We start from the raw sequence: 11,497 nt of genomic DNA on the forward strand, positions 1-11,497 counted from the left end.
GAAATTTATATAGTGGATCAAGATGAAGATATAGTAACCTGTTTCAAGTGTGATATTAAAGTGAAGAAGGGCTCATCTGGTAATTCAAAATCTATTTATGAATTGAATTGGTTAAATAGCACTACCATAAACTAAAGATTAAAATAACATTAAAGTTTTTATGTTTTACTTAACTTTTTGTTGTGATTTTTATAAATGAAGTTTTTAAAATTATTAGTTTTTTCTTTTATTTTTTATAATAAAATGTATCTCTTTAAATATTCCATATAAGCCTTCTCTTATTAAAAGCAACAAAGTCTTAATACCAGAACATTAAACATCAAATGACACATGTACTTTAACATTTACTTATGTATGTATGTATGTATGTATGAATGTACTATGTATGTACTTCCAACATCCCTTTGCTTGCAACATACCGAAAACCCATACATTTGATGTTTGTAACTCATGGATAAAAAACAGAGACGTCTTATTGTATTTTCTAGTATTAAATATTATTTTGATTTTAATTCGACAATGCCGATGATAACCAGTTTATAATACGAACTATGTGTATTAAAAATAATTTTCGCAACGGATAAAAACTTGGTCCGGAAGGAAGTACAACGATTTACATATTTGTTGTTAATTTATGGCGAATTTAATCTATTGAGTTACATATATGATCCTGGACTTTCGAAAAGTTTCCCTTTAGGACTGTTTCTCCCCTTTTGTTCCATCACTCTGTTTTATATTCATATTCATATACATACGACATTATTTCATAATGTTGTTTTTTGTTGTTTGTTCATACCTTTTTGTAAAATCCCCAAAACATTTACATTTTTAATGTTTTTCCTAAAAGCTTGTGTTGGCATTACGAATACATTTAATATACATACATAAGGATGAGAAAATGATTGGTATGATTTAAAGCTTAAAACTGAGAAATTTTCAATTATAAATATTATTAATTCTAGGGATGGTCAAAATGATGATCAGTTGATTTTTTCTATCCGCCTGAGAACAGTGTATAATCTAGATCATTGAGCAGTGCATAGTCTAGACTATAAAGCAGTTTATATTCAAGACTATAGAACAGTGAATAGTTATTTAAAAACAATTTATTTTTAATAATTATTATTATTCACCCGTCAAAAAACAAGTTCAAAGTAATTAATTTCTAACTATTTGCAGAGATTTTGATTAATTTATTTGTATATTTTATTTTTTCAGTACATTTTGATAAGACATTATTAACCCCAACTATACCATATTATTTAAATTTGTTTATACTTAGATTAGAGAATACTAAACCTTTTAAGTGCTAATGATTGCTGCAGAAATTTGCGATAAACATTTTCAAATTGCAACAAAAATTTGTTTAGTCAGTCACCTCAGTTATTAATAAAATCATAAAAATAGTTAAAAGTTTATAATTGATTTTGATATGTGATAAGAATTGAATTTTTTTTAACACCTGTTGCCATTTTATAGATATTTTTGCACGTAAACGGCCTTGCCATTGTCGTACACTGTAAAAATATACAAATTGTAACATTTACAATTCTTTTTTGAACATTTAAGAATATTCAAAATTATATTTTTAACACCTCCAGAAAGAAAAATTCAACATTTAAGGGCCTTAATTCATTAATTTTGTAAGAAAAACTTATAATTCTTAGAACGTCAATTACTTTAATAAATAAAGATTTTTCACTTTCTCTCACTGTATTTTTGTACTTAACTATTAATCTACCGATTACTATAAATTAATGATTACTATCGAAGACTATTTGATATGAAGTTTGAACGTCACTTTTTCCCTATTTAAATTTCTTTGATTAGGATTTACAATATATTTATATCGTAGGAATTTATATTCCAATTTGTAGCAAAACATGTACTAATTTTTATAAAACAAACTACGTATACATAATATTTATTTAATTATAACTTTACATCGATCATACGTGTGGTGATTTAAAAAAATACTTATTGTTTTTCCCCCCCTCTTTAAAGTAAACAATTCTATGTTATTTCCGTTCATCTAATCCTAAAGGTAGGCAATAGATTTTATTACAGTTATTTAATATTATTTAACAGTATTTGTCTGTGTTGCCGAGTTGACAAAAAAGTTACAATACATTTTCCTGTAAATCAGACTAAAGGAAACTTTAACTGGGTAGTGAGAATTTAAATTTTATTTTATAAACAACAGTTTTGACTACTATATAGCAGTGTATAGTGTATAGATTTTAGAGCAGTGTTTAATCTAAATTATAGAACAATGTATAGTCTTGAATATAGAGCAGTGCATAGTCTAGACTATAGAGCAGTGTATAGTCTAGAATATAGATCAGCGTATAGTCTAGACCAACGGTTCCCAAAAGGGGGTCCGCGGACCCCTAGTGGTCCGTAGCAAAATCCTAGGGGGTCCGCGAAGACGAACGAAAAAAATCATGAATAAAAAATATTCTCTATATGTTACAAAATATTAAAAATATCTCCAAATTTTTCATAAATACTAAAATACACAATTTTTATTCAATAATCCCAGATTTGTTGGTGACTCTTTGAATTTTATTGTTTCGGTCGTTTATCAGGATGAAGCTAGGCCCTACAAATTTATTGTTTCACTTTTACAAAGTAAAGTATTACGTGATTTGTAATTTTTATAAATATATATGTATCGAAATAAATGTTTTTGTAGCAGACGGATAATGATTTGCCTTAGAATTAAATACTGATACTGGTATCCCGGAATATGAAGTTAGGTCACATTTCATAATATTTTTTTAAATTGTAAGCAAAAGTGTTAATCTAGTTAAATTTAAATATAAATATTCCATTCCAACGTGATACACAGATTTTAACTTCATTTTGTTGTCCAATATTATTAAATCAACATCAGAAAATTCATAGCGTTTTGCGTAAATAGTCAAAACCACGCAGTAAAATAATTCGTAGGTATTTTAAAATTCAAATTTAAGATCCAAATTCACAGTACATTCGCAAAGAGTTCAGGTCATATTTTATGTGGGTAACGCATTCCGCAACAACATCGAAGAAGTCTAACTTTCACATATTTTCCCGAAAACTTAGCTTACATACTCAGCTCACTCCTATGCAATCGCAAAAAAATTTAGAAACATGACTCTTTAAGCACATGTCGACAATACTTGTTAAAGAAACCTTTTCTCTACCTTGACGAGAAATGAACATGAAAGCTCTCACGATCATAAAATTAAACATCATGTTAGAAGTCATTCTATATTTAAAACCATGAAATTGAAAACATCTCCGAAATACTAAATGTTCTCAATGTACGGGAATATTTTATAGGGTTTATGGACCAGGACTAAGACAATTTTCGGACGAACAATTACACAGTGATGCAGCAAAAAAATGCAGGGGTTCTCATATACCAATTCCATTTCGTTATAGTCCATAGAGTAGGAATTTATTTTTAATTTTTCCCGATCACTTCGTTTAGTTCCTTTTTAAGAGCAAAAGTTGTGAAAAAGAGCTATTTTTGAAGTTTTAACTTTAAAAAAATATATGTAAAATATAGTTTGCAACCGATTTTCAAATTGGATATTTTGTTTTAAAGATACAAGTGTTGTCTTTAAACCCAAAAAAATAAATCCAAAATTTATGATTAATGTCTTGGTTACGGCCATTTAAGTAAAAAAACTCACACTTTTTTCACAATTTTTAATTTTCATACTGCTCTACGTCGGCCATGAAGCAGTAACTTTAGCTTTTATTACATTTGAAAAAAGGCACATTAAGTTGGGTTTCCAATGATGGTCAATTTATGATAATCGATGAAAAAGGTTATGAGTTGTGCTAAGTTTTATAAAAATATAGCATATTTCTTCCATACAAAAACGTTCATGTTTCTGGTTTTCTTTGTAACAAGTTTAAAAAATGTTTATAAACATTTTTATACAAAAATTAATTTGTATAGAGAAAACCAAAAATTCGAGAAACATGCTATTAGAAAAATTGGCATAAATCATCCAGTTTTTCATAGATTTTTATGAAATAACAAGTTTTAGCAACCTTCCTTTATGTGATTCTTCAGGAAAGTAATAAAAGATGAACTCACTGCCTCATGGTCAAAGTAGAGCATGATGAAAATGAAAATTTTTTAAAAAAGTGTGAGTTTTTTTACTTAAACGACCGTAACTCAGACATTTGACCATAAATTTTGGATTTCTTTTTTTGGATTAAAAGACACTTGTATCATTAAAAAAAATATCGGATTTGAAAATCGGATGAAAACTACTAAACTTATGATTTTTCAAATTTAAAACTTCAAAAATGGCTCTTTTTCGCATCTTTTGCTCTTAAAAAGTAAGTTAACGAAGTGATAGGGGAAAACTAAAAATATATTCGTACTCTATGGACTATAACGAAATAGAATTGGTATATGAGAACGCCTGCATTTTATTTTTCTTCACTTTTGTATCACAGTGTTATTTATAACAATAAGATATCAAAATATGTATGGGGGTCCGTGAAATTAAATAAATTCCTCAAGGGGTCCGCGAAGTAAAAAACGGTGGGAACCGCTGGTCTAGAATATAAAGCAATGTATAGTCTGGACTAGAGAACAGTGTATAGCTAAGAATATAGAGGAGTGTAAAGTCTAGACTATAGGGCAGTGTATAGTGTAGACTATAGAACAGTGTATATTCTAGTCTATACAACAGTGAATAGTCTAGTCTACAGAGCAGCGTCTACTTAGAACTATAGGGATATGTATACTTAGAACTATGGAGCCGTGTATAGTCTAGAATGTAGAATTGTGTAGAAACTATAGAGCAGTTATAATCTAGACTTTAGAGCAGTGTATAGTCTAGATGATAGAGCAGTGTATCGTCTAGACTATAGAACAATGTATAGTCAAGATTCTAGAATGTAGAGGAGTGTAAAGTCTAGACTATAGCGGAGTGTAAAGTTAAAACTATTGAGCAGTGTTTTAGTTAACAGTGCAGTGTGTTGTTTAGTATATACATAGATCAATATACATATAGTCCACAATATAAAGCATATTATAGTGTAGAATACAGACGTCTAGTCTAGAGGAAAAAATTTCGATTATTTTATTTTCATTCAACAGGTGTTACTTTTAACACAAAATATTTAAGTGTTTCAATCGATAACATGATCAATTAATTTAAGAACGTTCTTCAAGTACTTGAAAATATTAATAATCTAAAGATAAGAGGCTTAAATATTGCATACATATAGTAAGTAGCCAATATATCTTAAAAAATTCTTTGAAATAATATTATCGTTATAGTAAATTAAAGTTTCCAAAATAAAATCTATTGAAAACATTATTATAATGTCTCTTTCCAACTGGTATAAATAGTTGCAACCAAAGTTAATGTTAAATAAGTTAAATTAGAAAAGTCTAATAGAAAACATTTCCATTAACCAAAAGAGTAATAACTTTAAAATGTTCAAGTTTTCGGCTATTATTTTCGTCTTATTATTGGCCCTTTCTGCTGCTACCAATGTTAAAAAATGTAAGTTAAACTTTAAATCATATTTAGGAATATATATTCTTTATTGTTGCTACAATTTAGGCAAAAATGGTCAACCCTTTCCCTTAAGTGTTGAAGTGGAAGGATGTTCACAACCACCTTGTGATGTTATCAAAGGCTCAACAGCTGTCATGGATGTACATTTTGTGGGCAGTAAGTCCTTTTTCAATGGAATTAAATAGTTTTTAAAATGTAATAATAAATTATTCTTCTATTAGCCAAAAACAACATACGTTCTTTGACCGCCCAAGTTCGTGCTACCGCTTTGGGTATTACCGTTCCCTATGAATTACCCGAGGATGTAGCTGATGTTTGTTCAAATCTCTTGGATGGCGCTACTTGTCCCATTAGTGAGGATGAAGATGTTGTTTATAAATTCAATTTCTATGTTGACAATTACTATCCTGAAATTGCGGTCGCTGTTGAAGTATCATTGAATGACGAAAATGATGAGTCTATCGCCTGTTTCATTTGTGATATTAAAGTTAAAAAGGGACCAACTAATTAATCAATCTTAAAAAAATTAAATTCTTAGCTGGAAATTTGTAATGTTTCTAAATAAAAAGTTTTGTTGATGTAAATTTAAAGGAAGTTATAATTTGATGTTTCTTTTACAAAAATATCAAGGGCAACACATTATAAGAAACGAAGCCCATTTAACTATCATTATTGTCTGAAAAGTTCTATTTCGTAAATTAGTCATCAAACAGGTGGAATTTATTTTGCCATATTTTCCCAGGTGTTTCGTTACTATCTTTATCAATAGTATTTCAATAAGTTTTTAGTTTGAAGTGATTTATTTTTTATTAGAAACTACAAATCTCTATTCATTAAAGGCAATCACCAATTATAACAAATGTTTTATTATCATTTGTACACCCTACATAACTTTATTTGAAATATATGGTGTTTGCAACGTCAGAAAATAATGGTCAGACTTATTTTCTATCGAAAAGCTTAAGTCGATTTTAATTGAGAAAAATAACGAAAATCTGTGACCGATTATTTTTTCGTAAAAAATTACGAAAATCTGAACTCATTTCCAAAATCTATACAAAATCTATTTTTATATTAAACCCCCAAATCTGTTGTTACTTCTCAAATAACGTCAAAATATGGAAAGTAACTAACTAAAATGTATTCTTAATTTCAAAAAATGTCGAAACTCAGAGACCAAAGGGTTCTTTTCAAATGGAAAGAGCATCGCTAAATCCGAATCAGAATTTCTCCATCACATCAGATTTTTGAAATATCGAGCTGCACTGACTTCGAATCTAACCTTAGAATTTATCCATCACATCTGAGCTTTGAGTTATCATGTCCTGAAGTGAAAAAAATTTGTATACCATCTAAAAGTCCTTTTTGAATTATAATCTAAGAAATCATACATCATCTAAAACAAAAATTCAATATACAATAATCCATACACCTATCTTTCATTCATTCTTTCTATCTTATCTATCTATCTTATCTATCTATCTATCTATCTATCTATCTATCTATCTATCTATCTATCTATCTATCTATCTATCTATCTATCTATCTATCTATCTATCTATCTATCTATCTATCTATCTATCTATCTATCTATCTATCTATCTATCTATCTATCTATCTATCTATCTATCTATCTATCTATCTATCTATCTATCTATATATCTATCTATCTATCTATCTATCTATCTATCTATCTATCTATCTATCTATCTATCTATCTATCTATCTATCTATCTATCTATATATATATCTATCTATCTATCTATCTATCTATCTATCTATCTATTTATCTTTCTATCTATCTATCTATCTATCTATCTATCTATCTATCTATCTATCTATCTATCTATCTATCTATCTATCTATCTATCTATCTATCTATCTATCTATCTATCTATCTATCTATCTATCTATCTATCTATCTATCTATTCTATCTATCTATCTATCTATCTATCTATCTATCTATCTATCTATCTATCTATCTATCTATCTATCTATCTATCTATCTATCTATCTATCTATATCTATCTATCTATCTATCTATCTATCTATCTATCTATATATCTATCTATCTATCTATCTATCTATCTATCTATCTATCTATCTATCTATCTATCTATCTATCTATCTATCTATCTAAATTAATAAATGAGTAATGTTGGTTCGTAATCGTTAAACTTAAGAACTACAGCATGGGGACTACTGCAATGGGACAAAATTTCAAATATTTATTCAAGGGGTCCTGAGGAGTGATTCAGTTAAGTTTTGAAACTATCCGTTTGATGGTGTCGCAGTTTTAAATCATAGTTAATTACACTTAATCCGACGAACCGATTATCAACTAATTTTTTAAACCATATTCTGGAGGAGAAATCGTGAGCCGATATGGTTCACTATTAATGCCAAACAAGTTTTATTAATAAAGAATATTCATGGAAATTCTCAAGACCCCTAGCCCCTTCTGTTTGTGCCTCATAGTGCTTTGAACAGGCAAACAGAAGGACATGGCTAAATCGACCTAGAAACTAATAAGGATCCAGAAAATATGTATATTCTTTGTAAAGTTTATAGCCAATATTTCAATGTGATACAAACGCAATGACAAAATCAATATACACCCACTTTTTTGGTTAAATATAAACAACTATATGCATATAATATAGTGGATTTCCCCTTAAAGTCGAACACCTGCAACATTTTTTTTTTTACATTTCATAAGTATTGTTAAGTTAACTTTCTGTTAAAAATTTTCGATAATACAATAATATGTATTCTTTACTAAATATATTTAATTTAGTTGAAGTTTAAATTAGTTGTTCAATAAAATTTGGAGAGAGAACATTCAAAATTTGTTTAACAATTTATATTCCAAGTAAAACACAATAATTTTATTTGTTTAATGGTGATTGTGGCGTGAAACTGAACTATTCAGAAATTTGTATTTCAAGATTTGCCAAAAAGTATACCATTCGTTTGGAGCTTTAAAAGTAATTATATAGTGATGGTTATTAAAATTACTATTAAAAAGTACTATTTTGAGTACTTAATCTAAAAAAATTGTTAGGACAAAAAAATCTTGTACAGATGACAATAATTATTATCATATGAATCAAAGGAAAACATATCGAGACACTATGTTCAAAAAGTTCTAACTCAAAAAATTTCTAGTTTTCAGAACAAATTTATAATTTGCATAATTCAAAACTGACTTTGGACTGTTCCAGTAAATGCGTAGTTAATTAATTGGGAATTTCTTTCAGTTTGGGTTTTGCTGTAACATTATGAAATGTCAAATACACCCTAAATTAATGGCTTTTTTCTTTTTGTTAAATAACATTAAAATTCTGCAAGATGAATTAATTTGTAATTAAAAAATAAGTAGTTTTATAAAAATGTATAAGAATTATTTTCCAAACACTTGAATATTTATTTAATCTAGAACAGCTATATTTTTTAGATTAGATTTATACAATGTATGTAATCCATTGATTATGTTTTTTTTTTTTTAAGTTTCTACATTCATATGGAAAATGTTATAACTCAAAAAATTTAGTTTTATTAGAAACTTTATTTCGTGAGTTTTATATTAACTTTAGTTTTATTACATGTTTATTGTGTAAAATGTTAATAAAATTCAAATATTCAAAGATAAGAAGAAAGTGTTGATTAAGATTAAATGGAAAGATTAGTCACATTCACTGTGTTAAAGAAATCGAAAATTCCGAGTTAGTCTTCTCTTTTATAAATTAGGCAATATTTTCTAATATTACTTGTATTTTTTGTATAGTAGCCTTTACTATCTTATCACAAAAAAAGTATTACTTTTTGTTCTTTCAAACAAATGTACATTTTCGGAACACCTGCGATGTATGACGCCAAAAATTGTTCTTCCTTTTTTCACCAACTAGATGTTTTAGCTTATATTTTTTATGTCTAAATAAACGATAAGTTTGAATCGATTATTATGGGGTTTACGAAAAGTTATTTGTTAATCTTTCATTTTAGTATAAAACTTAAATCATTGCGCTTTAGTTTGATTAAAATTAGTCTATTAAAAAAGTTCAATAAGGAAGCGTTATAATAAAATTTTATTTTAAATTAAAATGTTTAAATTTTTTGCTATTATTTTAGTTTCATTATTAGCTTTCTCCAGTGCTACAAATGTTAAAAAATGTGAGTTTTTATATATTCTTACTTCGATATAAAGTGTCTTGAAAAAGAGTATCAAAGTGTGGATTTAAGTACTACAAAACTGTTAAAACTCTAAAATTATAGTTTCGAGAAAAATGATTGAATAACTTTTACACATATTATCATATATGTGATATATTATTATCAGATCTGAATAATTAAATTAGATATACATATTTACATAAAACTAGAGGTTATTCACCCCTATTCCGCATTTCAATTCGAATCGAAATTTTCTCCGTTTGGCAACTTTGGTATTCTGTATTTCGATTTGACTCTCCGCCACATAAAAACCAACTTGAAAAAACGTAGCTTTGATCTTAATGCAGAATTCACTTAATCGTAAAGCATTGAAACGAAATGGAAATGCTTCTTCTTTTTCTTACGATTCGGTTTTTTGTTGGAATACCTTTTTTCGATCGTAACGTAACTGAATGCGTAAACGTAATCGAAATGCAGAATAGGGGCGATTAAGTTTCTCATCTAAATTTAAACTAAATTTTGAAACGTGAGACTTGAAAATACTATAGCAACGAAAATAATAGACATTTTTTTGAAAATAGATAAAACTATATAAAAGATTTCATTTTGCAAAAAAAAACAGAAATTTAGAGTTATGTCAGTATTATATTAAATGAACAAAATGTTAATCGTGATCTTAAATTAGTTTATCAAGCATGATATTGACTTACTAATGTGTTAAAATTCATTTTCTTAAAATACATAAAAGTTATGAACTGATTCATGTTTATCAATTAGAAATTTTTTTAAAAGAAAATTTCATTTAAAATCTTAAAATCTGAAAAGTATTAAAGCAAATATATCGGAATATTAATCATGCAATCGAAACAGAAAATTTATTATGCAAACCTTCATAAACCTTCGGCAAAAGTTTAATTTTAATTTCAAGTTTTCAATTTCTTAAGTGCAATATGTAAAGACCTGGATTATATTTGATATTCCAACAAACATAAATTTTTTATTTAAAAAATATTCCCTTCTTAGGTAAAAATGGAGAGCCGTTTCCTTTAAGTGTTGACATAGAAGGTTGTGATGAGCCACCATGTATTGTTATTAAAGGCACTACAGCCGTTATGAATGTGCACTTTTTGGGCAGTAAGTTTCAGTGTATTTAACATTTTTCCGCTAAAGCTTATTAAAATTGTTGATTTTTCAAATTCAAGCTAGAGATCATACACGCAACTTGACCGCCAAAGTACATGCCACCACAATGGGCATTACCGTTCCCTACGAATTACCCAATGAAGTAGCCGATGTTTGTTCGAATTTAATGTATGAGGCCATCTGTCCTATTTATGAAACAGAAGATGTGGTTTATAAATTTAACTTTTACATTGATTCACTTTATCCGGAAATTTCGGTAGCCGTGGAAGTATCATTGATTGATGAACGTGATGAGTCGGTGGCATGTTTCATTTGTAATATTAAAGTTAGAAAGGGTGCCACAAAACCTTTGATGTTGGAATAAATATAATTTTAATTCATTGATTATTAACACGAGAGATGCATATCACTGCATCAGTGATGTTTACACATAAAATTACTTACATACACATATTTTTTTTTTGTTAATTTATTTTTTTTTTTCTTTATTAATTTCTTTTGATAATAATTATTGTATATATTATGTTAGTTTATAATTGTTTAAATTCCACATATATTTAATAAAATTTTTATAGTTTTAATAAATGTTTTGGTTACAATTACAAATCCTTTTACTTAAAACCAGTCCTTATCGTAGGCA

General features: G+C 27.6%; 3 protein-coding genes across 4 annotated transcripts in view; all 3 read left to right on the top strand.

Moving 5' to 3' along the window:
• LOC119608910 (NPC intracellular cholesterol transporter 2) overlaps positions 1-191 on the top strand; it is a 15,701-nt gene extending 15,510 nt beyond the window's left edge. For both annotated transcript variants that reach the window (XM_037963502.1, XM_037963493.1), the window contains exon 3: positions 1-191. This exon is cut by the window's left edge and continues 203 nt beyond it. In XM_037963502.1, coding sequence (XP_037819430.1) covers positions 1-135 — 135 coding nt within the window. In that variant the 3' untranslated portion in view covers positions 136-191.
• A 5,157-nt stretch (positions 192-5,348) lies between these two features.
• On the top strand, positions 5,349-6,141 carry LOC119608936 (NPC intracellular cholesterol transporter 2-like). Its single transcript, XM_037963540.1, has 3 exons — positions 5,349-5,525; positions 5,586-5,696; positions 5,762-6,141. The coding sequence occupies exons 1-3, from the start codon at positions 5,456-5,458 to the stop codon at positions 6,049-6,051; spliced, it is 471 nt and encodes a 156-aa protein (XP_037819468.1). The 5' UTR covers positions 5,349-5,455; the 3' UTR covers positions 6,052-6,141.
• Positions 6,142-9,616: 3,475 nt separating this feature from the next.
• LOC119608930 (mite group 2 allergen Lep d 2-like) lies at positions 9,617-11,354 on the top strand. Its single transcript, XM_037963526.1, has 3 exons — positions 9,617-9,714; positions 10,738-10,848; positions 10,917-11,354. The coding sequence occupies exons 1-3, from the start codon at positions 9,645-9,647 to the stop codon at positions 11,219-11,221; spliced, it is 486 nt and encodes a 161-aa protein (XP_037819454.1). The 5' UTR covers positions 9,617-9,644; the 3' UTR covers positions 11,222-11,354.
• The last annotated feature ends 143 nt before the right edge of the window (positions 11,355-11,497 follow it).

Source organism: Lucilia sericata, unplaced genomic scaffold (genome assembly GCF_015586225.1).
Source record: "Lucilia sericata isolate MDLA Ls3-8-SP2 unplaced genomic scaffold, ASM1558622v1 Contig000022F_arrow, whole genome shotgun sequence".
Classification (NCBI taxonomy): Eukaryota; Metazoa; Arthropoda; class Insecta; order Diptera; family Calliphoridae; genus Lucilia; species Lucilia sericata.

Coding starts and splice junctions, on each gene's coding strand:
- LOC119608936 (XM_037963540.1), top strand. CDS start 5,456: ATGTTCAAGTTTTCGGCTATTATTTTCGTCTTATTATTGGCCCTTTCT. Junction 5,526..5,585: donor TGCTACCAATGTTAAAAAAT/GTAAGTTAAACT, acceptor GCTACAATTTAG/GCAAAAATGGTCAACCCTTT. Junction 5,697..5,761: donor GGATGTACATTTTGTGGGCA/GTAAGTCCTTTT, acceptor TTCTTCTATTAG/CCAAAAACAACATACGTTCT.
- LOC119608930 (XM_037963526.1), top strand. CDS start 9,645: ATGTTTAAATTTTTTGCTATTATTTTAGTTTCATTATTAGCTTTCTCC. Junction 9,715..10,737: donor TGCTACAAATGTTAAAAAAT/GTGAGTTTTTAT, acceptor TTCCCTTCTTAG/GTAAAAATGGAGAGCCGTTT. Junction 10,849..10,916: donor GAATGTGCACTTTTTGGGCA/GTAAGTTTCAGT, acceptor TTCAAATTCAAG/CTAGAGATCATACACGCAAC.